At 55.6% G+C, this 24,694-nt stretch overlaps 1 protein-coding gene across 9 annotated transcripts; it reads left to right on the top strand.

Moving 5' to 3' along the window:
• Positions 1–7,317: 7,317 nt before the first annotated feature.
• On the top strand, positions 7,318–24,175 carry IMPDH1 (inosine monophosphate dehydrogenase 1). 9 transcript variants are annotated; one of them, XM_060108083.1, is made up of 16 exons: positions 7,318–7,544; positions 11,605–11,703; positions 13,801–13,849; positions 16,967–17,068; positions 17,211–17,270; positions 17,593–17,799; positions 17,929–18,040; positions 18,875–19,074; positions 19,719–19,809; positions 20,040–20,135; positions 21,119–21,262; positions 21,356–21,500; positions 21,806–21,949; positions 22,093–22,176; positions 22,747–22,763; positions 23,155–23,424. In XM_060108083.1, the coding sequence occupies exons 1-16, from the start codon at positions 7,375–7,377 to the stop codon at positions 23,376–23,378; spliced, it is 1,944 nt and encodes a 647-aa protein (XP_059964066.1). In that variant the 5' UTR covers positions 7,318–7,374; the 3' UTR covers positions 23,379–23,424. The 9 variants fall into 9 exon arrangements, with proteins under 9 accessions (XP_059964066.1, XP_059964067.1, XP_059964065.1 ...); XM_060108084.1 differs by having other exon boundaries at positions 17,211–17,285; positions 17,953–18,040; XM_060108082.1 differs by having other exon boundaries at positions 17,211–17,285.
• Positions 24,176–24,694: the final 519 nt, after the last annotated feature.

Here is a 24,694-nt window from a genome sequence, read left to right as displayed (position 1 = left end):
GCTCAAGCCCCGGGCAAGAGGCAGGAGTGGGTTGGGGTGAAGGCCAGGGTTTGTTGTGGCTGTGATAACGTCAGGGCCTCCCAGGCAGGAGAAAAGTGCAGTCTGCGCACTGTTTACATTTTTCTTATGCAGCCAGGCTGGGAAATGGTTGGAACTAAAAGCGTGGGAGGGTGGACAGACTGTTCTCAAAGACAGGATTTTGGTGCCACCTGTGCCCCTGGGGGTGAGGGGAAAGGCATCTCCGTGGGGATACAGTGCAGAGGATGCTGTGGGCATGGGCACAAGGAGTTGCTGTGGTCTTGGCATAGATGTTTCCTGGACCAGTGATCTCCACCCACCACCCCAATCCACGCTCCACCCTCACCCATGCACCAACCCTGCATGACCAGAACCTCATCCTCACTGGAGATGCAAAAGCAATCAATAACTGGGTGACACATGGCAAAGCTATCAATCTATTTAAGCCCTGGAGGCCAGGGCTGGGATAAGGAGGGGTGAGGGAGAAGAGTCATGAGGCCGGCACCGGGGTCCCGCTTCCTCCCATGGACCCCATCCTTGGATGTGGGTGGCCACCCAGCAGGCGTGGGAGTGAGACCCAGGTCTGGGGCTCTGCCTCCCGCAGGACCTCTCGTCTAATCTCCAGGGTGCTCCTTCTCCTCTGACCTCACCCCCCTCCTCCTCAATGTTTAGGGCACAGGTGAATGATTCCTTGACTCTGTGAAGCCTGCAGCTGCCCCTGGCAATCCACTTGGTGCTTTCCCTAAGTCCCAGGCCCCGCATCACCTCAACTAGCCTAGAACACCTGCCCTTTGTTCTCCTTTTCACCCTTTTCTGACCCTGTTCCCAGATGCTTTGCCTCCGGGTCTTTTCTTCCCTAAATGTACACTGGAGAGGAAAGACTCCAGGTGGTCAGAACAGACTCGGGAAGGGGGGTTTGTGATGGTTCCCCAGGACCCTGGACACTCCCTCCTCAGATCAGCATCGGCCTTTGTCCTCACAGCACCTTGGTCTAGTCTCCTCAGAGTGTCTGAGTGGAAAACTCCTGGTTCTCCTTTTCCCTCCACCAAGTGAGATTTTCTCCCCATTTCATCTGCTCTGAAGACCTACCTAAGACCTACCTGTCCCTGCTCCTTGCCACCCGCTCCCCCGCGCCCCCTTTCCCAGGCACGGTGACCATGTGACAACACCACAGCCAGCCAGAAGCTGCTCTGTTTCTATTGAGCAAGTGGCTGCTCTTCCCCCAGCTAGTCTGTTGACTGACTATTAATTTTGAGTTTGTGTTCTTTAGAACGTGATTCCATTTTCTACCAGCCTTTCTCTCCATTTCTGGCTTTAGAAGTGTGTGAGTGTGTGTATGTTTAGATTTCTACAGGGTGTCCTCTCAAATAAAGAAATAGTGCTCTTCCAGAGTAGGACAACTGGATTCAGGACAGAAGGAAGCTTTTGTTTGGATGATGCGTCTCATGGCAGATACCGGTCCAGGGTGGGACCATGACTCAGGTGAGGGGGACTAAGGTGGAGAAAGTCCAGGGCCCGGGCAACAGGAGGACTGGCTTCTTCTCCAGCTCAGAGACCATCACAGGATCTGCTCTCAAGCTTTCTGTGCTTTGGTTTCCTCATCTGTCACCTGGAGATGTGACACCACCAGCCTGACCCAACCCACAGGCTGTGGAGTGGAGATGATGCTCCATCCAGGATGGTCTGCTCACTGTTCCAGAAACCTCCTAGTTCACCTCACCTCAGCACTTTCACCCATGCAATATTCCCTCCTCGGAATGTCCCCTCTAGGTCCCCTCCCTTCCTAAATCCTAACTCCTTCAGAGACCCAGGCAGGTCCTTTTTCCTCTGTGAAATTGTCCCTGATTTCTCCAGCTATAGCGTTGGGTCTCTTCTTGCAACTTCTATAAACATAGTTGGCATTACCAACGAGAACGTAATTGCTTTATCTTGGGGATTCTCAACCTCAGTGCTATTGACATTTTGAGCTGGATAATTCTTTGTTGTAAGGGGTTAGCCTGTGCATTTTAGGATTTCAGCAGCATCCCTGGTCCCTACCCACTAGATGCCCTTAGCACCCCTCTGGTTGTGACAACCAAAAAAACCAATTGCAAAAGTATCATTTCAGAACATGCAGGAGCATCCCTAACCAAAACATGTCTTCAGACATCCCAAAGTGAACCCTGGGGACAAAATTGTCCCCAGCTGGGAACCATTACTTTATATTGCTATTTAGCTTTTAATATTTCATTTTCCAGGCTCGATTCCTTTGTGTGCCCTAATGTGCCTAGCACACTATTATACACGTCAAGTGCTCCATAATTATCTGTTGAACAAATCAATGCACACTTTACAAATGTTAAAAGTGCAAGTAGAAGTTATTATGATAGCTACCTTTTCGCCTAAGTTACACTTTTATGGGTTGGAGATATTCATATTTGCTCCTAAAAGGTCAGTCCACTTTCTTTCCCACCATCAGATCTTGAGGAACAATTGTTGGCAAGGAACTTTGCTCTATCAACTGCAGAAACTTTGTTAAAATAAATGGAACCCACAATAAAAATATTTCCAAGCTAAACTCCACTTATTTCAAGTGATACTTAGATCAAAATCTGAATCACAAAATAATCTGAACTATCTTTTGAAGTCCCCTGCGATGGGCTATATACCTTGTATTAGATTCTCCGCTGATGGTGTCAGGTTCTGTACGAGGGAAGAGAAGATGAGAGTTACTAGGAAGATATTTAAAGGCTCAGGTGTTGGAGGAAACAGGCCCAGGGCCTTTCCTGGGCCCCACCAATCATCACTCTCTGCCTGTGGACAAGCTGCTTATCCTGCCTGAGCCTCAGTTTCCTTGCCTGAAAAATAATAAATAATGGGACGTAGGATTAATGAGAAAAGTATGCCAAGTGTCTACCCTAGTGTCTGATGCATATATACTCAATTAATTTTGGTCTTTGATTTGGTCTTTTAGTTATCCTTGCTTTTCCCCCCCTCTTACATTGTAGGTAACTCTAGGGCAAGAGCTGTATCTGATTCCTCTTTGCACCCCTCTAACACCCAAGCACAGCACCTTGCCCATAGGCGTTCCATACATTTTTTATTTTTTATTTTTTGGCTGCACCGCACTGGCATGCGGGATCTTAGTTCCCTGACCAGGGATTGAACTCATGCCCCTTGTAGTGGAAGCACAGAGTCTTACCACTGGACCGTCAGGGAAGTCACATTCCATACATTTTTTTAAAGATTTTTTTTTATGTGGACCATTTTTAAAGTCTTTATTGAATTTGTTACAATATTGCTTCTGTTTATGTTTTAGTTTTTTGGCTGTGAGGCATGTGGGATCAACCAGGGATTGAACCCACACCCCCTGCATTGGAAGGCAAAGTCTTAACCACTGGACCGCCAGGGAAATACCTCGTTCCATACATTTTTTTTAATGTAATTTAAAATTTTTTATTTATTTTTGGCTGTGTTGGGTCTTCATTGCTGTGCGCGGGCTTCCTCTAGTTGCGGTGAGCGGGGGCTACTCTTCGTTGCTGAGCGCAGGCTTCTCATTGTGGTGGCTTGTCTTTTTGGGAGCACGGGCTCTAGCACGGGCTCAGTAGTTGTGGCACACGGGCTTAGTTGCTCCACAGCATGTGGGATCTTCCCGGACCAGGGCTCAAACCCGTGTCTCCTGCAGTAGCAGGCGGATTCTTCCACTGCAGCATGAGGGAAGGGCAGGAGGATTCTTAACCACTGCTCCACCAGGGAAGCCCCCATTCCATACGTTTTTGATGAATGGACTATGCACCTGACTTCAGGAAGTCTGGAAGGTAAAGAAATGCAGACACACTAGCATCTGGACTGACCACCATCCCTCAATCTTATAGCCCCACGTTAACTGCATCCTAATCGTATAAATGTATTTGATTCATAAACTTTCAAACTGGAAAGGACTTTCTACAAGATCAAATCCAATACTCTCATTTCTCAGATGAGGAGGCCCCGTGAGGATACATAACTCTTTCACGTACAAAAAGCCAAAACAGTCCATTGTCCTGTGGCTTTAGGAAAATTAAGTAGTTTTTCTTTAGTTCCCATTTCTTCAAATACTTCCTCTGGACCAGAGTCTCTCAATATCAACTACTGACATTGGGACTGGATAATTCTTTGTTGTGAAGGGCTGTCCCATGCACTGTAGGAGTTTAGCAGCATCTCTGGCCTCTACTCACCAAACACCAGTAATATACTCCCTCCCCCACTTAGTTATGACATTCAGAAATGTCCCCAGACATCACAAATGGCCTGAGAACCACGGTCTAAAAATTACTACAGGTAAAATCCCTTCATATGACACACTGAGGCCCTCAGGTTATGTGATTGTTTTAATGAATAGTTTGCTGATAAATCTCATTTGTAGCCAACAAACTCTGGAGAAAAGACAGAGCCACTCTGTAAGTGAGACCAGGTCTCAGTCACTGCTGGGACCCACTCACCATGTATGTGTGTGTCATTTATTTTTTATAATCTGCCTACCTCCAGGGATCTTTGAAGTGGATCCTGACTCATTTCTTTCTCAGAACAACTGGCTATGTTCTGTGTGTTGCCCAGGAGTCTGGGCTGTGTGGAGAGGGGTCCTCCTCTGTCAGAGCCCTTTTCACATTGTACTCTCACTGCCTGTTTGTCTTTCTGCCCCAGGGGACGTTAAGGCCCACAGCAGCAGAGACAGTGACCATCTTGCTCAGCATGCGCTCCCAGTTGGCACATAGTAGGTGCCCAATAAGCATTTATTGAATGAATATGTAATAGAAATTATAATATACTGCATTTAGTTGTGGGTCAAAAGCGTAGAACTTAGCCACAGCTTACTTAGCTTAAAATAATCATTACTTCTGTTTATTAAGAGCCTACCGTGAGCCAGGAAGTTTACCTGTGTTATCTCACTAATGGCAAAGCAACCTTATGAGATACATATTGTAACTCCATTTGAAAGATGAGGAAACTGAGGCTCAGAGAGAGATTGTGACTTTGGTAATTATATAAGAATTATATATGATATAATATATATAAGAATTATATATAATATAATATATGTAAGAAGCACAGATTTGGACCAAGGCCCACCTAACTGCCAGTCCCAGTCCTCTTTGATATACTACCTCTCCTGTTTACAGTCATAAACTTGTGTTTTGGCTCTTTCTGTGTCTAGAATGATCAGTTCACAAATAGGGACCAGAAAAATGACTTCATCACTGCGTACAGTTTAGATTAGTCTGCCCTTGCCTCTTTGCGATACCTGCAGGAACATGGTAATAATCTTTTTTTTTTTTTTGCAGTAAGCGGGCCTCTCACTGTTGTGGCCTCTCCCGTTGCAGAGCACAGGCTCCGGATGCGCAGGCCCAGCGGCCTTGGCTCATGGGCCCAGCCGCTCCGCGGCATGTGGGATCTTCCCAAACCGGGGCACGAACCCGTGTCCCCTGCATCGGCAGGCGGACTCTCAACCACTGCGCCACCAGGAAAGCCCTAATAATCTTTTTTTTTCTTTTCTTTTTTTTTTTTTTTGCGGTACGCAGGCCTCTCACTGTTGTGGCCTCTCCCGTTGCGGAGCACAGGCTCTGGACACACAGGCTCAGAGGCCATGGCTCACGGGCCCAGCCGCTCCGCAGCATGTGGGATCTTCCCGGACCGGGGCACAAACCCGTGTCCCCTGCATCGGCAGGCGGATTCTCAACCACTGCGCTAGTAATAATCTTGCTATACAAAATTGTCTTAGTCCATTCAGGTTGCTATAATAAAAATACCTTAGACTGGGTGGCTGAAACAACAAGCATTTTTTCCTCACAGTCTGGAGGCTAAGTCCAAGATCAAGGCACTGGCAGATTTGATGTCTAGTGAGAGTTCACTTCCTGGCTCATAGGTGCTGTGTCCTTTCATGGTGGAAGGAGTGAGGGAACTCTCTGGGGTCTCTTTAATAAGGACACTGATCCCATTCATGAGGGCTTCACCCTCATGACCTAATCACCTTCCAAAGGTTCCACCTCCAAATACCATCACACTGGGGATTAGGTTTCAACATATGACTTTTTTTTTTCTAGAAGTGGATTTATTTAGAGAGAAACACACTCCACAGACAGAGTGTGGGCCATCTCAGAAGGTGACAGTGGCCTCAATATATGACTTTTGAGGAAACACAAACATTCAGGCTGTAGCAAAAATAATTGTCTATAATGGCATTCACGTGTGGCTGAGCTGTCAGAGAAATTGCTTTGATCTCGAATCTGGGGAGTGGGTGTGTACATGTATAGGAAAAGGTACCAGGCAGGATAAAATCCAAGATCTTACCATTGCGTAAATTCAATTTCCTTTGTGAAATAGTTGCTGAAAAGTCTGACCCTTAATTCTGCCTCCTTAAAATGCATCTTAGCCCACAGTCGTTTAGTGTTTACCATTTGCTCCCTCAGATTGTCAGATTTTTGTGAAAAAAATATATAGCATGAGAATTGTCAACTGTTTATTTTCTATCTATTCTGTCTCCGTAAAGAAATTGCCTGAGGGCAAGGACTCTTACTTGCCAACTCTGCTGGGTGCTCAATCACTGTTGCTAGTCATAACAATTATGAAAGAGGAAAAAGTATGCTTTCTAGTCAGTAGATGAAGAAGTTTGAGCACCTGTGTGCTCAACCCCACTCCCTGGTTATGGGGTACCCCAGGCAAGGGAAGACAAGGCCCTTTTCCTTAAGGAGCCTTCAGTCTTGTTTGTTCCTTCCTCAGGTAGTGGCAGGTAAGGGCTAAGGAAAATCTGTCTTCCTCCTGTCTAAAGGAGTGTGTTGAACAGGCAAAGGGGGCAGTAGGCAAAGGAAGATGGATAATCTCCCCGCCTATCTTGCCCTAGCAAGGTAGGTCTACGGCTGGCCGGTAGGAGGCGATTCAAAGGACCGTGCCTTCGTTCGCAAGAGGCAGAGGCGCCCACACAAGACGCGAAGAAAACTCTGGCCGCTGATAATACTCTGCGCTCTTTTCTGGTTTTCCTTAGAAGGGACCAGGAGAAACTGGAAGGTCCGGACGGCGGGAAAGGGTGGAGGTCCTCTGCAGTTCCACTTCCGTCTCCCAGTATCCTGTGGCTGATCCGGGGATGGGAGAGACGGGCTGAATCTGGGCAGCCGCGTAGAGTGGCTGGTGGGAGAGCGTTGCCAGCGCGGAAAGCCCAGCGGACTCCCTCCCTCGAGCGACCAGGTCCCCGGCACTCGAGTCCCGCCCCCGGCACGCAGGCCCCGCCTCGGCGGCCCCTCCCCTTCCCCGGACCAGACTGAGCTGCGCTCACTCCCTATCCCGGGCCGGGGAGCCTCTAGGCGGAGAGGCTCCCGCCCACCCGCCCTGAGCCGCGGCGTCCGCATGGAGGAGCCGCGCGCTCCGCCAGCCGGGTCGGGGCCGCTCCCACCGCCGCTGCAGGGAGGCGGAGCCGCCGATGTTCCGGAGCCCGGAGCCCGGCAGCACCCGGGACACGAGACGGCGGCGCAGCGGTACAGCGCCCGCCTGCTGCAGGCCGGCTACGAGCCTGAGAGGTGACGCCCAGGGCAGAGCGCGCGGGGCGCATCCGGGGCGGGCGCGGCGGCTCTGGGATCCAGGCAGCGCTGCGGGGGAGGGGAAGGGTAGGTCCCACCACCTATGCCTTCTTACCGCCTCAAGCTCTAACTTCCTGAAACCGGGCTCAGACGCCCCGCACCCAGCTTTGGTTGGGGGATGCAGGCGGGCACTGTGGAAAAGGTTCAGTGCTGTGTTGCACCGGGGAGCAGGTCGGAAGAACGATCCCTAAAATTTTAGTCCTGGGTCTGACCTCAACTACACACCCGAGCCAAGTGGCTCCAACTCCTGGGGTTCAAACCGAGCCTATTGGAGTCCATGTCCAACTTTGCTTACTCCTCCTTAGCCGTTTCCTCCTAGAACCATCTTCAGAGTCTTCCTGGCAGGTGTAGGTGTCCAGATGGAGGGCCTCCTCGGAGTCGAGTGAGGACACCGTCCCCTCCTCACCATTCACTGAGGTCTGATGAGGCGGCCAGTGCAGCTCACCCCAGGGTCTCTCCTAAGATTCAAACCCCCTCTGCCCTTACCCTGCTGGGGTCCGTTAGGGTCACTGGAGGAAGAGTGGAGGTGTTGATCTGGGCCCCAGGGGACTGACTGAAAAGGAGACAGTGGCTAATCTCTGGATTGTATCGCAGCTTGAAATGCAATCCCACTGTCCTTCCGGTCCAGAGGATTTGGACTTCTTTCCCTGTCCCATCTGTTGGTGCTCAGCAGCTTGGGGAGGTGACCTGGAAGCTGGGTTTGGGGGGGGTGGGCGGTGGTCTGGGGGAATTAGCCCTGCAGCTTTGCCCAGGGGTTGGCCTCTTATGTAAGAACTTTTAACGGCTTAAGGGGCTGCTGGGTGAAGGCTGGCCCCTCCTGCCCCCGCAGGCTGGGTCTCTAGAATTGACTGTGGTTCTGGCAACTGTATCCTTCCTCCCATCCTAGAAATCCAGCTACTGGGGCTCAGGGTCCAGGGCAATAGAGAGAAGCTACAGGAGGTGAGAGAGTGTGCTGGGGCACACGGGGCCTTGATGGAAGCAGTGCCTTGGTTGGAGAAGGTATTGCAAAAGTATCATTTCAGAACACCAGGAGCATCCCTTCTCCAGAATGTACTTCTGCACCTGTACTATCCCCACACCCCCACCAGACTCTGAAGAGCCTGTGTAAAACCTGAGACCCAGCCAGGTGGTGTAATGAGATTCAAAACCTGCTGGCTAGACCTCCATCTGCCATCACTAGCTTAAAGCTGTGGGAAGAGGACAGGGTTCCATGAGAAGTCTAGGTCTGAGGCCAGAGTTATTGCTCTCTGGCTTGAACCTGGGCAAGCTATGTCCCCTAACGCAGGTCAACAATGTTATTAGCACCCCACCCCACCCCACCTCTCCCCTCGGAAGTGTTTTGAAATCTTGTCCCTTCAAATAGCCCCAGACTAGAAAGAGACCTCTGGGCTCCCTGGCTGGATATGGGTGCCCCCCCGTACTAAGGAAGGGGCTTGAAGGGGCTTGGGTCTGTTCTGTTCCGTTGCCCTCGCAGCTGCTAGGTGTGGAGCCTCAGGGGACCAACAGCCCTTCCTTGAGCTGAGGAGGCCACTGGTTGCCTGGTGTCTCCTCCCCATGGAGGAAGCAGCGGGGGGGGGAAGATCAGGAAGAGGGAGGAGGAAAGCTGGGGGCGGATTAACAGTTTCTGGAAGAGGACAGCCTAACCCAGGGCTGAGCTCAGCAGCTTAGAGTAATGAGGAGCCCTGACACAGGTCAAAGCAGGAGGAGGTGTGGAGCAGCAGGAGACGGGAGTGGGGCTGTGAGGTCTGTGGCCACCAGGAAGAGGACTCTCCCCACAACTCAGCCTGGCAGCCTCCTCCTCTGGTTCTGAGTTCTACGCTGGGGCAGGTGTCATGCTAAGGTCAACTGACACGGCAGAACGCAGCTGCTGTCCTGGGCCCCAGCCCTGGTGGAACCCTGAATAGTACCCTAGTTGCAGGAGATAGTGACCCAGAGCAGGTCCCTCAGAGACCCAGGGAGACCACAGGGGCAGCCCGTGTGCTGTGCCTGCAATGCTATCCTAGCCCCATCCTTCTGTGGCTAGAAAGGTGCCCAGGACAGCCCTGAGTGGCCAGGTGCTTTCTGTGGCTGGTCTCACTGCTCTGCCTCCAGGTGGCCAGTAGGAGGTCCTAGTGCTGGTCCCCTCAGGATAACCCTCCTCCCCATATGGCTCAGGCCCTCTGGATGAGTCTGTGAGTGCTGAGGGATCAAGTACGTCCCAGGTATCCCTAGCAAGTTGTCCCCAATCCCCACTCAGCAAAGAACCCCAGCAGGCCCTCTCCCCCCCTTCTCAACACCAGAGGGCCTCCAGAGGCCCCCATCAGGAGCCTCCTTGGGGCTCCCTGGGTGGACAGGGAAGCTTGGGCGCCTGTGATTTTTCTGGTCCCCCACAGTAAGAAAGAGGGCACTGTGGACATCTGTGAGCCCCCTGCAGCACTCTCAGCCTCACAGGCCTCATCACCCCAGCTCTGTGGGAAGCCTCCCCTCCCCTCTGCACACAGATGGAACAGGCTGTGTTTTCCTGGCAGGGACCCGGGGCATCACTGGTGGGGCTGGGCATCCCAGGGAGTTTCCCTTGGGCCTGGCTGCCACCACACTGGTGAGAGGTAAACAAACCTAGCCTCGAGGGCTGGGGATGGAAGGAGTACCACAGACAGCCACCTTACCAGAGAGAGGACTGTGTCCCTGGCCCAGCTTTCCCTCACTTCACCAAGAAATGAGCCGTAGGGACCATAGGAGGACAGAGGGAGGAGAGGGTGTGGGGGAGGGGTGGAAATCCGCTTTCTGGCTTCTGGTCAGGCAGTAGAGTTAGTCGTTCTGGTCACGCAAAGGGGGAGGGTCCGCCCCCTGACACCCCACCTCCTCCCATGTGAATCAACTTGCTACCTAATCTTACTACCTTCATGTAGAAATCTGGGTCTTGCTGGGCATTCAGGGCCACCAAATGTCTGCTTGGGGAAATTCTCAAAACTTCCCTAGCCTCTGCCCTAATTTATATGTATACATTCTTGCCTAGGCCAGGCCTGTGATCCTCCCTCACCTTCCCACCACGCTACCCTCCCAAATAAAAGCAAACTTTCCCCTCTGGGGTTAAAACCTACGGTATCCACTCTACTTTTTGAGCTGGGGATGAGACAGGATGTAAGACTGAAGCATTGGATCAGGGGTAGTACCTGTCTCCAGCCCCTCCTGAACTGTAGGTTTTGCATCTGTAAAGCAGGGGTGGGGTGGGACACCTAATAATTGGCAATTAATAGATTGTAGAGTAAATGTGATCATTTATGAAAAACGCCTGTAAACTGCAGAGGGCTCCAAGGCCACCCAAAGGTCAGGGATTGTCCTTGTTAAGGATGCCTGACCCGTAGGACTGATGCCCGGTTGTGGGGAACACGGGCGGGTGCACTGCCCGGAGGGTACAACCTCAAACTGCTGTGTTGGGGAGCTGTCAGCCCAAACCAGTTCCTCAGGGCTCCAGGCCCTGGTTAAGGTCTGAGCCTTAGTCTTGGGAAAGGTAAACCATGTGAGAGGTAACCCTGGGGCTGGGGAGTAGGACCAGGGGAGACTCAGGCCGGCGGGGTCGGATGGCTTGGGGTGGCCCAGGATGCTGGCGGGCCTGGGGGAGGCGATGCGGGGAGCCTAGGAGGCGGGACGTGAGGCGGTGGAGGGGGCGTGTCCCGGCCTGGCTCAGCCCCCTCCTCCCGTTGGATCCACACGTCCTCCCCCGCCCCGGTCCCGAGTGGCCGCTGTGCCACTGCAGGCGGCCCTGGGCGTGCGCGCGGCGGCGGCGGCTGGGCCGGGCTCCGCGGGGCTCTTTGTGCTGTTCCGGGCGGAGGCGGCGGGCTCCCGGGGGAGGGCGGCGCCCTGGGCCCGCCCCGCCGCTGCCGCAGCCCCCGCCCCCGGCCCTCCCAGCCCGCGGCGGCAGCGTGGCCGTGGCGCGGCGTCAGCAGTAGCAGCAGCGGCAGCAGCGGTAGCGGGGCGGCCCGCGCGGGTGTTTATGTCGGGTCGCGGTGTCTCCTGGCAGCATGGCGGACTACCTGATCAGCGGCGGCACCGGTTACGTGCCCGAGGATGGGCTCACTGCGCAGCAGCTGTTCGCCAACGCCGACGGCCTCACCTACAAGTAAGCGCTGGGGGCCTCGGCCCTACCTGGGTGCGCGCACTAACGCGCCGTGATGCCCCCCCACCACCACTTCCCGGCCCCGGCCCTGCACGTGCACAGCTCCCCCCTTGGTGATGCCCGCGTTCCCGGCCCGATTCGAGCGACTTGGGCGGGGGGCGGGGAGGGGGGAGGACTGGGCAAGGGAAGGAAGGCGGCCCGTGCCGAGAGCAGACGGACGTGGCACAACGACATCGCGGCCCTCGGTGCCATGCCCCGTTTCTGGCTAGATCTGGGTCCGGCCTGCCCCCTTCCTCCTCTCACGGGCGTCTTGGCCGCATGGAGGGGCCTTGGGGCGTGTGGGAACGCGAGATGTGGGAGTAATGGAGACTTTTCCCAGACCTTGGTCCACGACACCCTCTCAACTCCCAGCGTCACCACGAGGGCAGAGGGGGCCCTGGAGCCCAGCTAAGGCAGCTGCTTGGGTGTTGCCCCCAGGAGATGCCCAGCTGGGCAGTTGGGGTGGCTCTTTTTTTCCACCGTCCAGTCCAGCCTTCTCTCCACTTGTGCCCCTGGCTGCCTACAAGTTAGTACTGGTGCCCCCCGGGCATGAGTATTCTTTGACTATCACCCACCCAAGCCCACCTCACCCAGGATTTTTGAGGAGGAGAAGACCTGTCCATTTGCCTCTGGCTTAATGTGCTTTTCTGTGGGCCCTGGGCCCGTTGTCCTGTTGGCTGCAGGCCTGGCACTAGCTCTTCTGTTGGCTGCAGGACTGTGTCCATGCCAGGAAAGAGCATCAGGACCTGGGACCGGGGTGGAGTGAGGATGCTGGTGAGCCAGGAGCATCCCTGCCCTGTCTCCTGCTAGTTGCTGCCTTTGCCTGTAAGCACTCCTGCTTGGCAGGCGGTTTCCCTGGACACCAGGATACCCGGTCACTCCTGAGGAGTGTCTCCTCTTCCTTGTCAGAGTAGCTGGGGTGTGGGCCAGGTGAGGGGTGTATATAATACCTAGAAAATGCCAAGAGGCCCAGAATCCAGCATTTCTTCCCTGCCTCTAAGTGAGCCACAGAGGCCTCTTCGCTGAAGGGCTGCCAAGGGACAGGGGCAGTGAAGGTTCTTTATTTCTTTGGTGGTCTTTGATGAGGGGGGATAGAGTATCTATGATATAGTTTCCGTGGAGTCTCCTAGGGAAATTGTTCTAGGCCTTGGGGCAAATTAAAGACCCCACCCCTCCCATCCACCCCGTAGCTTTTCCTTCCTGCCCTGGGGTGCCCGATGGCTTTGCTTAGTCTGGTTGGGGGTGTTCCTGAACACCATGGGGCATTTGCTTTTGGTGGTGTCTGTCTAGGCCCTGTGATTTCAGGGAAATTGAACCCGTCGGGGCTCCTGGGCAGTGACACTGTGCCTTGCCTTACCCATGCACGCCTGCATTCCCTTTCCGCACTAGTGTTGGCCACTGCCATGCTTTGGCTGGGCCCCCAGTGTCCTGGTCCTAACTATAAGGCCTCTTCCTCCCCTTTCCCATCCCAGGCCATGTCTGTTGGCTGCTCCCGTCCAACTGGGCAAACCTTTACCAATGCCTGCTCTGTCAGAACATGCCCCGCACTCAGCCCCCTGGGGTCCCTCTGTGCTGTTCTGAACCCTGTGTGACTCAGCAGCCCTGGCACTGGGCTGTGCAGCTTGTCCTGTGCTGTGTGGTGTTCATGCCATGCTGCCCTACTAAACTGTTCTCAGGTATATTCTGTGTTTATTTATTGTCTCCCCCTCTCAAGATCGAGAAGTTTTCAAGGGCAGACACCTTACCTGCTGTGTGCAGCATTATGGGAATGTCTAGGTTCCTAGACGAACTCTGAGCCCTGAAGGCAATGGACATTTGGGGCCCACTGCCTTGGTGGCGCCCTAGGACCCCAGAGCTTACGCCACCTTTGGCTCTAGGTCTCTGGGCTAAAGGCGACAAGATGCTAGCGAGGGGCATGAGGGTGGTTCAGTCCTGACATGGCACAGGGCTCAGAGGCTCTGCCCGTCTCTCCATCCCGTGCTGCTTCCCCTGGCGTGGCAGGCCCTGCCCTTTTCAGGGACCCCTCCTCACCCAGGAACAGTCACTTTCCTCTCTTCACAGCGATTTCCTGATTCTCCCAGGATTCATAGACTTCACAGCTGATGAGGTGGTGAGTACCTCTTCCACTGATGGGGTAGCGGGGCTGTGTATGGGTGCCAGAGGCTGAGCTCTTGCTCAAGGGCAGGGTGTGGGGGAGACTTTTTCTTCCTCCCTCCCTCCCTCCCTTGGATCTTCTTTGCTGTGCGCGTGGGCTTTCCCTGATTGCGGTGAGCAGGGGCTACTCTTCGTTGTGGTGCACGGGCTTCTCATTGCGGTGGCTTCTCTTGTTGCAGAGCGCAGGCTCTAGGCGCACGGGCTTCAGTAGTTATGGCATGTGGGCTTCCGTAGTTGTGGCTCGCGGGCTCTAGAGCGCAGGCTCAGTAGTTGTGGTGCACAGGCTTAGTTGCTCCATGGCATGTAGGATCTTCCCGGACCAGGGCTTGAACCCGTGTCTCCTGCACTGGCAGGCAGATTCTTAACCACTGCGCCACCAGGGAAGCCTGACTTTTCTTTTTTTTAAAGCTACACCTTGCCTCTTTTGTGGCTTGTGGGATCTTAGTTCCCCAACCAGGGATTGAACCCGGACCCTCAGCAGTGAGAGCGCAGAGTCCTAACCACTGGACCACCAGGGAATTCCCGGGAGAGACTTTTCTTGGGAATGTGGTGGATGTAACCTTCAGTGCTGTCAGAGAAACCGGCACAGTCAGTGGATTATGCCTAATGGGTTAGAGGCAGCTATGGGGATTTGGGGATATCCTGAGAGGTGGGCCTGGCCTGAGGCCAGAGGGCTCACTGACAGAACCTGAGGTGAGGTTCAAAAAGGCCCAGGGAGGGGGTGGGCATGCACGTGGGTGTGGCTGCTTTATTACTTACTGGATTTTGTCTGAAGTGCTAAGCAAAGACATCATAGAAGCCAGTAAGATTATGGAGACTTTGAAAGAGGTGGACAGACTTGTTTGTGGATCCATGATATAAGAACTGGCAAGAGGGTTTGAAGAAGTTAGATTGTGGGGCTTCCCTGGTGGCACAGTGGTTAAGAATCTGCCTGCCAGTGCAGGGGACACAGATTCGAGCCCTGGTCCGGGAGGATCCTACATGCCGCGGAGCAACTAAGCCCGTGTGCCACAACTACTGAGCCCGTGCACCACAACTACTGAGCCTGCGCGCCACAACTGCTGAGGCCCATGTGCCTAGAGCCTGTGCTCTGCAACAAGAGAAGCCACCGTAATGAGAAGCCCGCACACTGCAACGAAGAGCAGCCCCTGCTCACCACAACTAGAGAAAGCCTGTACACAGCAACGAAGACTCAACACAGCCAAAAATAAATAAATAAAATAAAAAACATTAAAAAAAAGAAAAAGAGATGAGGTTTAAAAAAAAAAGAAGAAGAAGTAGTTAGATTGTGGACAAATACAAGGAAACAGTGCCTCCCTTAACTGGAGGGGCTCAGCAATAAACCAGGTGAATGACCAATGTCCTTTACACAATTAACATATGACAAACCTGCAGGAGCCCAGGGGCTAATGCTGATGGGTGTAAGTCATTTCATGGAAAAGTTAGACTATTCTATCATGAATTAATACACATTAAAAAAAAAGTTTTTCTGTTGGTGTTATCATTGATATGTATTTAGGTCTGATTCTCGTGAAATGCCAGAGGGCCCGAGTGTCCCTGGATCACTTATACATTGGGAAAGCTCATGTCCAGCCTGTGTAGCCAGTGCTGACCCAGACAGATTTTTCAGGGGGAAATTAGGGCTATTCTGGATATTCCCCTTGTGACAGCAACCAGGAGGCCTTCTTGGTCCTGGCTGTTCAGTTTCTGAGCACCCTGGCTTTGTGCCAGATCCTGGGCAGGGTGCAAGGAAGAGAGGGATGGGAGAAGCCCCCCTGGCTGTCAAGGGTCTCCCTGTCCTATGGCCTATGTCAGGAGGCTGTGGCTCTTCTCCTGTGCTAGGATCCAAGAGGAGAAGGGGGAGTTTTCTAGACTGCAGGGCCAGGGTTCTCAGCCAGGGTCTGGGAATGGACTGCAGGGGCCTTTGTGTCTCCAAAAATTATATAGCAAAGTCTGTGTCTGAGGGTTTTGAGGGCTAAGATCCACAGCTGTTGGCCTGAATCTCAGAGGAATCTATGATCTGGCCTTGGCTGCCACTCACAGGCAAAAACTGAAAATCCTTGCAGTCCTGAGCTCTCCCTTGAGCTGCAGGCCCGTAATCACCTACTCCCCTGGATTGGATGTCTAATAGACTGCTTCCCACACCTCCACATTCCCAGTGCCCAGCATCTCCCACCTGGACCTGTCAGCAGCCTCCCTGGTGGTCTCTCTGTTTCAGGCCTGGTCACCTAGAATCCCATCTCCACATCGGAACCTGAGTGACCTCTTTAAATCAGATCATGTCTCTCCTCCGCCTGAGGTCCTCCAGTGGATTCTCATCTCAAAATTGAATGCAAGCTCCTTTCAAGGCTGCATATCCTTGACCCGCCCCCTGCCTCTGAGCCCTCAGCTCCTGCCTCTTTCCCTTCCCTCCACTCTACTAGCTTTTTCTGTTTTTTCTTTTTTTTTTTTTTTGTGGTACGTGGGCCTCTCACCGTTGTGGCCTCCCCCGCTGCGGAGCACAGGCTCCTGACACGCAGGCTCAGCTGCCATGGCTCATGGCTCACGGGCCCAGCCGCTCTGCGGCATGTGGGATCTTCCTGGACCGGGGCACGAACCCGTGTCCTCTGCATTGGCAGGCGGACTCTCAACCACTGCGCCACCAGGGAAGCCCAAGCTTTTTCTTTCTTAAACGCACCTCAGGGAGAATTGGAATCAGAGGCGGGGTTTCACACACAGCTCCCTCAGCCTGGAACAACAGTCCCTCTTTGGGGACTTTCACTTGATTAGTTTTCATTTGTCGCCTCCCAAGAAAGAGGTTTCCCTAATCCCCACATTCTTTCTCCAGTGGTCACTTTGCCTCGTTGGTTTCCTCTGGAGCCATCATCCCAACTGGGATCACCTTGTGCATGTTTCGTGTGTGTCATTTTTCCTTCCAAGTATAAGCTCTGGAAGAGGTAGCAGAGACCTCATCCATCTTGCTCACTGCTGTATCCCCGGGGCCTGTCCTGGTGCTAGGTACATAGAGCAGCTCAGTAAATGTCTGTCGAATGAATGATAAAACTTTTCACATAGCCTGTGTCTCCATCTTCAGGACCTGACTTCAGCCCTGACTCGGAAGATCACGCTGAAGACACCACTCATCTCCTCCCCCATGGACACTGTGACAGAGGCTGACATGGCCATCGCAATGGCTGTGAGTTGAGCACCTGGGTGGGGACCCCAGGGCCAAGAGGACTGAGTGGAGTGGGCATCAGGAGGAATTGGAATCAGAGGCGGGTTTGCAGAGTGAGGAGGGTTGGCCACCTGGCTCTGACCATTCTTCCCTTCAACCCCAGCTGATGGGCGGTATCGGTTTCATTCACCACAACTGCACTCCAGAGTTCCAGGCCAACGAGGTGCGAAAGGTCAAGGCGAGTACCAGGCCCGTCCTGAGAAAGAAGATGCCTTCTGGCAGCCTCCGCCTCACAGGCCCTCCCAACCTCCCATTGCCAGCTCTGCGGGCCGGTGCGCTCCCTGGCTGGTGGCTGTGGGGTCTTGTCTGCCCTTCTCCACGGTGGGAGCGCAGGGCTCAGCCCTCGTTTCCCCAGTGGCCTCTTGCCCCATGGCGGGCCCTGGCTCCCCTGTGGCACAGCCAGGAGACCCTCGGCCCCCTGTGGCCAGACTGTACACACCTCCAGCTTTCTTCCAGCCTTTTCCTTCCCCTGTCTCTGCCCGCAGAAGTTTGAACAGGGCTTCATCACGGACCCTGTGGTGCTGAGCCCCTCGCACACCGTGGGTGACGTGCTAGAGGCCAAGATCCGGCATGGCTTCTCTGGCATCCCCATCACCGAGACGGGCACCATGGGCAGCAAGCTGGTGGGCATCGTCACCTCCCGAGACATCGACTTCCTCGCAGAGAAGGACCACACCACCCTCCTCAGTGAGGTACCCGCGGGGCAGGGAGAGCATGGCTGGGGCAGAGAGGACCGCACGTCCCGGGGCCTCAGGCCGGTGCCTGTGACCAGGGACCAGAGGGAGGCCTGGCTCCCTTCTCTCTCACCTGCCAACCTGCAGGCAAATGTTCCTGTGGCCCCACAGGTGATGACACCGCGGAATGAGCTGGTGGTGGCTCCAGCGGGTGTGACACTGAAAGAGGCAAACGAGATCCTGCAGCGCAGCAAGAAAGGTACCAGGGAGGAGGCGGAAAATGCAAGAACCCCCCCTCCCCCAGCCCGGCTCCCTGTATCCCAGAGCCCCCTGTTCCTTCACAGCCTTGCAGGTTGTCCCTGCAACTAGGCTGGGCCTCAGGGAAGGTTTGAGTAACGTCAGGCTGGAGCGTGACTTCTGAGGTCTTTTTCCTGGCTCAGGAAAGCCCATCCCTTATTTGGCATCTTCACAGTATATTTCCCAAAACGACTAGTCCTGTGAAACACTCATCATGCAAAAAGGGCTCCGTGTTCTTATAAGTCTGAAAAATGCTGCTTTTCTGTATTCCCCATCTTGCATAAAGAATTGTACGTTACTTTATCAAAGGCTCTGAGAAGTCTTGCGGTTAAATTTATTTGACATTGAGGCTGTTGACATAATATTCATTAGGTCCCTGTGGGACCCACTGGGAAATGCTCCCCTGGCCCGTACTGGATTGTTTTCTGGGGTGGTGTTGGGCAGGACACACGTTCCTCCCTGCAGGATAGCCTCATGTTTGTGCCCTAGCTAGGAGTTTTTTGACCACTGTGGCCTGTGGCCCTTCAGGGGAAAGGCTGCCAGTGCTCGGGGGCTGCCCACTGAGCCTGGCCAGGCCACAGGGCAGGAAGAGCTCCAGGAACTGGGTTTCTTTGCTTCCTGTTCCTTGGGCAGAGAGCCAGGTCCCTAGGAGCGCTTCCTGGGTGGGTGCTGTCACCTAGTGGTTGGTTTGGGTACTGCAGTGGAATCTCTGGCCTGGTCCACTTTCATTCTCACTACCCCCCTACCCCACCCTCAGAAACCTGCTCCTTCATTTCACCCCTGCGTTCCTTGTCAGGGAAGCTGCCCATTGTCAATGATCGAGATGAGTTAGTGGCCATCATTGCCCGCACTGACCTGAAGAAGAACCGGGACTACCCTCTGGCCTCCAAGGATTCCCACAAGCAGCTGCTGTGCGGGGCGGCCGTGGGCACCCGTGAGGATGACAAATACCGCCTGGACCTGCTCACCCAGGCGGGCGCCGACGTCATAGTGCTGGTACGGACACTGCCCTGGAGCAGGGGCGGTTCAGTAGAGTTGAGGCTTATGAAGACCAGCTTCACCTCTAATTAAGCCCGGGGTCAGAACTGGGAGTGTCGCTGGTACTCTGACAGCTCAGAACAAACTGTGGACCCCTCTGGGGCCCTTCGCACTCATAACTTGACCCTAATAGTTACCACTCACATTCAGTGAGCACCTCCCACTTGCCAGGCGCTGCACTAAGGCGTTTATGCAGATGAACTCAGTCCTCACAACAGCCCCCCGAGGTGCAATCACCATGCCCACTTGTCAGAGGGGGAAACCGAGGCTCGAGAGGCTAAGTGATTCTGTTTGGCTCATGAGTTGGTGGGAAGTGGATACGACCGCAGGCACCATCTCTTTGCTGTGAGAACCAGTCCATATTGTGGGTATGAAAGGGCTTTGTCTGCCGTGAGACTATATGTTAGTGGTGCTTAACCTTTGGGGGAAGGCAGGCCCCTTTGAGACTCTGCCGAGAACTGTCCATCGTCTTCCCAGAAAAAGACAAAGGTGTATTCTCATATATCTTTGATACAATTCCAGGATTTGTCCACTTAAGACCCCCTCCCTCAGTGAGGATTCTCAGCCTCCAAGCCTAAGCTTTCCTGCCCCCCTTCTCACAGGACTCATCCCAAGGGAACTCTGTGTATCAGATCGCCATGGTGCATTACATCAAGCAGAAGTACCCCCGCCTCCAGGTGATTGGGGGGAATGGTGAGTGCCGGCCCTTGCCCCCTCACTGTGTAACCTTCCTCTGTCCTTTGGCATTCCCTGGTGATGGCATAGCTCTCGGCATGGAGGGGCAGGGAGCTGAATGAATGGGCTTTGGTCACAGTAGGTGAAGGGGAGGTGTAGACTGGGGTCCCAGGAAGCCCCCCGGGCAGGGCAGGGGCAACCCACCCTCACACCGTTCCTCCTCTCCCCCTCCCCCCCCCCCCCCCCAGTGGTGACGGCAGCTCAGGCCAAGAACCTGATTGATGCTGGTGTGGACGGGCTACGTGTGGGCATGGGCTGCGGCTCCATCTGCATCACCCAAGAAGGTGGGTGTCAGTAGGAGAGCGAGTGACTGCCACTTAGAACGCCCCAGTCGCCCTCCACAGGCCCTGGGGCCTCAGTCTCGCTCCACAGATGCATGCAGAGTGCTCACTCAGGCCCCTTTCTGGGATGGTGGGTTCAGGGGTGACCCAGGCTCAGACTCTGCCTGTCTAGCCCACTGACGTGGAGGGAGGCAGGTGTAAGATGAGGTGATCGTGAGTTTGGGGTGTGTGCCAGTCTGCTTCTCAGATTCTGGTCAAGGAAGTCCAATCTGCAGGCCCAAGACTGGTGTATCTGGCCCCTTGGTCATGTCTGGTCATGTCTCCCAAACGCTGAATGACCCATTTGGTCTTCTCTGCCCAAAACATCTTCCCAGTTTGGTCTCTAAGCCTTTGCTTCTAACTGTCTACCTTCGCATTAGCTAACCCCTGAGGTGAGATGTGGGCCTTCTCCACAAATTAACAAACGTTAATTGAGGACCTACTGTGTGCCAGGCATTGTTCTAAACCTTGGGGCGCAATAACAACAAAACAAACAAAGGTACCAGCAGAGAAGTCTTCTTTTCTCCTTTATCCAGCCTTGCATCCATCCTTAGATAACTGCGGGTTCCTTAGAATTCTCACTTAGAAATGTAACACTTAAGGACCTTGGACAATTAAACTTAAAGAAATGCAAGCCAGTATCCCAAAGGAGGCTGTGAGTACCTAACTCTAGTAACTTTGTAAGCGAACTAGTGCCTGGAGAGAGGTGAGGCTGAGGCCAGTACCGATGCTGCCCCCGGAGTCCCCGTAGTGCTCTTGTAGGTGGGGTGGTCCAGGCTCCTGGAGTGCGTTCACCTAGTGTTATTTGCTGCCACTTATTTTTTTGCCTCATTAACATCCAGCCCTGTCCCTTTTCCCAAGTGGAGGTAGGGCACAAGGAGAAAGGGGCCTGTACTGCACCTGGCTCCCGTTGCTGTTGACGCCTTTATCTTGTGTACTGTCCCCAGTGATGGCCTGTGGTCGGCCCCAGGGCACTGCCGTGTACAAGGTGGCTGAGTACGCCCGGCGCTTCGGGGTGCCAGTCATAGCCGATGGTGGCATCCAGACCGTGGGGCATGTGGTCAAGGCCCTGGCCCTTGGTGCCTCCACAGGTGAGGGGGCAGGTCTGCCGGGGATCGAGCAGGCCGATGGGGGGCGGTGGGAGGGCCATGGGGCTAGAGGCGCTGACCCCCTGACCACTGCAGTGATGATGGGCTCCCTGCTCGCTGCCACCACGGAGGCCCCCGGCGAGTACTTCTTCTCGGATGGTGTGAGGCTCAAGAAGTACCGGGGCATGGGCTCGCTGGACGCCATGGAGAAGAGCAGCAGCAGCCAGAAGCGCTACTTCAGGTGCCTGCCCCCAGCCCTGGCCCCAACCCTTCAGGTCCACCTGAGCCTTTGACTGCCCAAGGTGGCACCCAGTCTCCATATTACAGTTCTGGAACCCAAGGCACAGGGCCCAAGTTGCAGACCTGGGATGGTGCCGGGGCCACCTGACTCGGAATCCATGCTTATTTATGCTGTAGCCCAGGGAGTGGCGGCTTTGGGGGTCCTTCTGGGCGGTAGCCCCTCTGCTGGTACCCTTGAGAGGTGGGGTGGGTTGGGGTCCCCTGAGCCATGGGGGGCGGGACTCAGTCTTCCCGCCTTCCGTGCAGCGAGGGAGATAAGGTGAAGATCGCGCAGGGGGTCTCGGGCTCCATCCAGGACAAAGGCTCCATTCAGAAGTTCGTGCCCTACCTCATAGCGGGCATCCAGCATGGCTGCCAGGATATCGGTGCCCGTAGCCTGTCTGTCCTGCGGTGAGTGCTGTGACTAGAGGGGCAGCAGGTGGGGGGCATCAGGGAGGCTCCTGGCGCCCCCGTATTTCCCATTTCCTTTCTCTCTCTCTCTCTCCCTCCTCCACCCTTGGTGCCCCTGACCTGCACCACTTCCCTGCCTGCAGGTCCATGATGTACTCAGGAGAGCTCAAGTTTGAGAAACGGACCATGTCAGCTCAGATCGAGGGTGGTGTCCACGGCCTGCACTCGTAAGTGTGGCAGCCTCCTTGCCCCAGCTGGCTGGCACTGGGTCAGGCAGGTGGGGCCATGGTTCAGAGGCTGAGCCGAGGTCTCAGGGACCCCAAGGACCATCTGCACCAGGGATGGAGGCTGCTGCAGAATGACCCCCATCACCCTCTCCTCCAGGGCCCAGCCCACCCTTGAACCCTGTCCTGTAGTCCCCACGCAGGCAGGCCCTCCCATCCCCTCGGGCATCTCCCCCGAGCCGGGCATGGGAGATGCGGCCTCTAGCCCCTCCTGGGCTCCCCAGCCCTTGCTTGCTCAGAAGCTTGGTGGCTGGTGGCAGGGGCTGGCGGTGCTGGGCTCTGGCTGGTGGCGGCACCAGGCAGGCAGGTGGAGGCTGGGGGCATGAGCCCTTGGCGGGGAGAAGGGCAGAGAGACAGATGCCAGGGCCGGCGCTGGGGCGACCGTGGGCGGGGGCAGTGCTAGTTGGCAGCAGTAGTTGCAGGCATGCGGCCCCGCCCTGGTCGAGAGGGCCTGTCCCCCCAGGCATAGGCGGGCGTCTAACCTGTGTCTCTTTCTGCCCCATCCTCCCGTAGCTATACCTTTCTGCCGTGTAAGTAACCGCGCTGCCCGGGCCAGGCGTAGAGTAGAGCAGGGGCAGTCTGGGCGGGGCCTGGGCTGGGGCGGGGCCTTGGGTTGGGGGCGTGCTGGGGTGTAGTCGTGGGACGTGGGCCCTAGTACTAGCATCATGCTCGGGGCAGCTGGCGGTGGCCCCTCCTCCAGAGGAACCGTCCCCTCCCGGGGTGCAGAGAGATGTCCCTGACCACAGGCCTGAGGCTGTCCTGTCTTGGACTGGACCCAGTGACCACAAGGGACCTAGGCCACGGTGCCTTCAGGGGTGGGGTGGAGACGTGGGCAGCAGAGGCTCAGACTGGCCTGACCTTGCTCTGTGAGGATGGGCCGTGCCTTCCTGAGCTGTCTCTCCACCCCGGCACTGAGGACAGTCCCCCAGCTGCGGCTGTGGCCGGAAGGAGCATGGCTGTCCCTGGGCCTGGCATGGGTCTTCCGGGAGCCTTGGCCTGAGGCGGACAGAGGCACGTGGCCTGCTTCTCATTCCCTCCGCCCCCTGTGGCTGAGAGGCAGAGGCTTCTGCAGCTCACTGCCTCTCCTGAGTCGGGGCCGCCCGGCGGCCCAGGGCTGGCCTGGGCACGGGGGTCTGGGGAGGTGAGGCCACCTGCCCGCATACCCACTCTCAGTTTCCCTCTTGCCTTGTGCCCACAGTTATGAGAAGCGGCTGTACTGAGGATGGTGGTGGAGGCCCAGGCGGCGGAGGGGTCATGCCCCAGGGTCCCCCTTTGGGTTCAGCCTCCCTCCATAACTGAGTGGTCCACAGATTTGCACTACTGGTTCCCCAGCTCCTTTCCAGGGAGAGAGGAGGGGAGGCCCTGAGGGTCTGCGGCCCCTCCCTGGGCTTCCCCCGCAGAGTCAGGACTGCTCCCAGGCCGGGCTGCCCTGGGAGCCCCCCGGGTTCCCCCTTCTTCAGTCCCCCTGAGCCCAGCCAGCCTGGGCTCTCAGGCCCTGTGCCTGCCTCAGGTCTTTCTTGCTGCAGCCTGCTCCGGCCCGGCTCCCACCCCTGGGACACGTGGCCCCTCCTGGCTTCTCCTGTAGGTCACCTCCCTCCCTAACCCCCATCCCAGAATTGGTGCTCTCCTGGCCCTGCCTCTGGCCCCTTCCCGGGCTGCTGTCCCCTCAGCCATGTGGCACTTCTGGGCTCCTGACCTAGGCCAGAGGGAGGTCTCTGCCCCCTACCCCTGGCCCTGGACTATCCAGGCCCTGCTCCTCAGGCCACCCCATCCCTGGACCTGGGGAGGAGGCTGCCCATCATTCCTGACTCACCCCCATCCCCAGGTGTACCGTTCCTGCCCTCTCCTCTCAGCTGCAGTTGAAGGCTTTAACTTTGCACACTTTGGGGTCACAGTTGCGTCATTGTATGTTAAATAATCTGAATAAATCAAGAGGTTTCAATGCCTCCGCCATCCTGTCTCTGTCCCTTGTCCACTGGGCAGCTAGCCCCTCCCCTGGTGGTAAGCTGGAGCCCAGAGCCCCATCAGAGCCAGGCCGCGGGGGGCGCCAGGCCGAGCCTCCCTGGGGAGGTGGTGAGAGTGCTGCGGCACTCCAGGGGGTGCTGGCGCAGGTGGGCCACGGGGCGCGAGGTCTCCCAGGCCTGCGCCCACCCTGGCTTGCCCAGCTGCTGCCAGCTGGCCAGCAGCTCCTGCAGGCAGGCCCTGTCACAGAGGGGGTCATCGTGGCTGTAGCAGACTAGCGTCGGGGGCCTCGCGGGCGGCTGCCAGAAAGCGCTCACCGCAGCCTCGTAATGCCGATCGGTGCAGCCCGCGGACAGATGGAAGTGGAGCGTGGCTGTGGCCCTGACCACCGGACCCAGGGCCTGCGGTCTCATCAGCTGAGACACACCTGTGGGTACCAGGGAGAGGGGGCTAGTGCCCATTGTCATGTGTGGCTCAGGACCCGCCTTCTGGTGGGGAC

Source organism: Mesoplodon densirostris, chromosome 9 (assembly GCF_025265405.1).
Source record: "Mesoplodon densirostris isolate mMesDen1 chromosome 9, mMesDen1 primary haplotype, whole genome shotgun sequence".
NCBI lineage: Eukaryota > Metazoa > Chordata > Mammalia > Artiodactyla > Ziphiidae > Mesoplodon > Mesoplodon densirostris.
The sequence above is the reverse complement of the archived record's forward strand: the minus strand, read 5'-3'. Positions and strand labels throughout refer to the sequence as shown.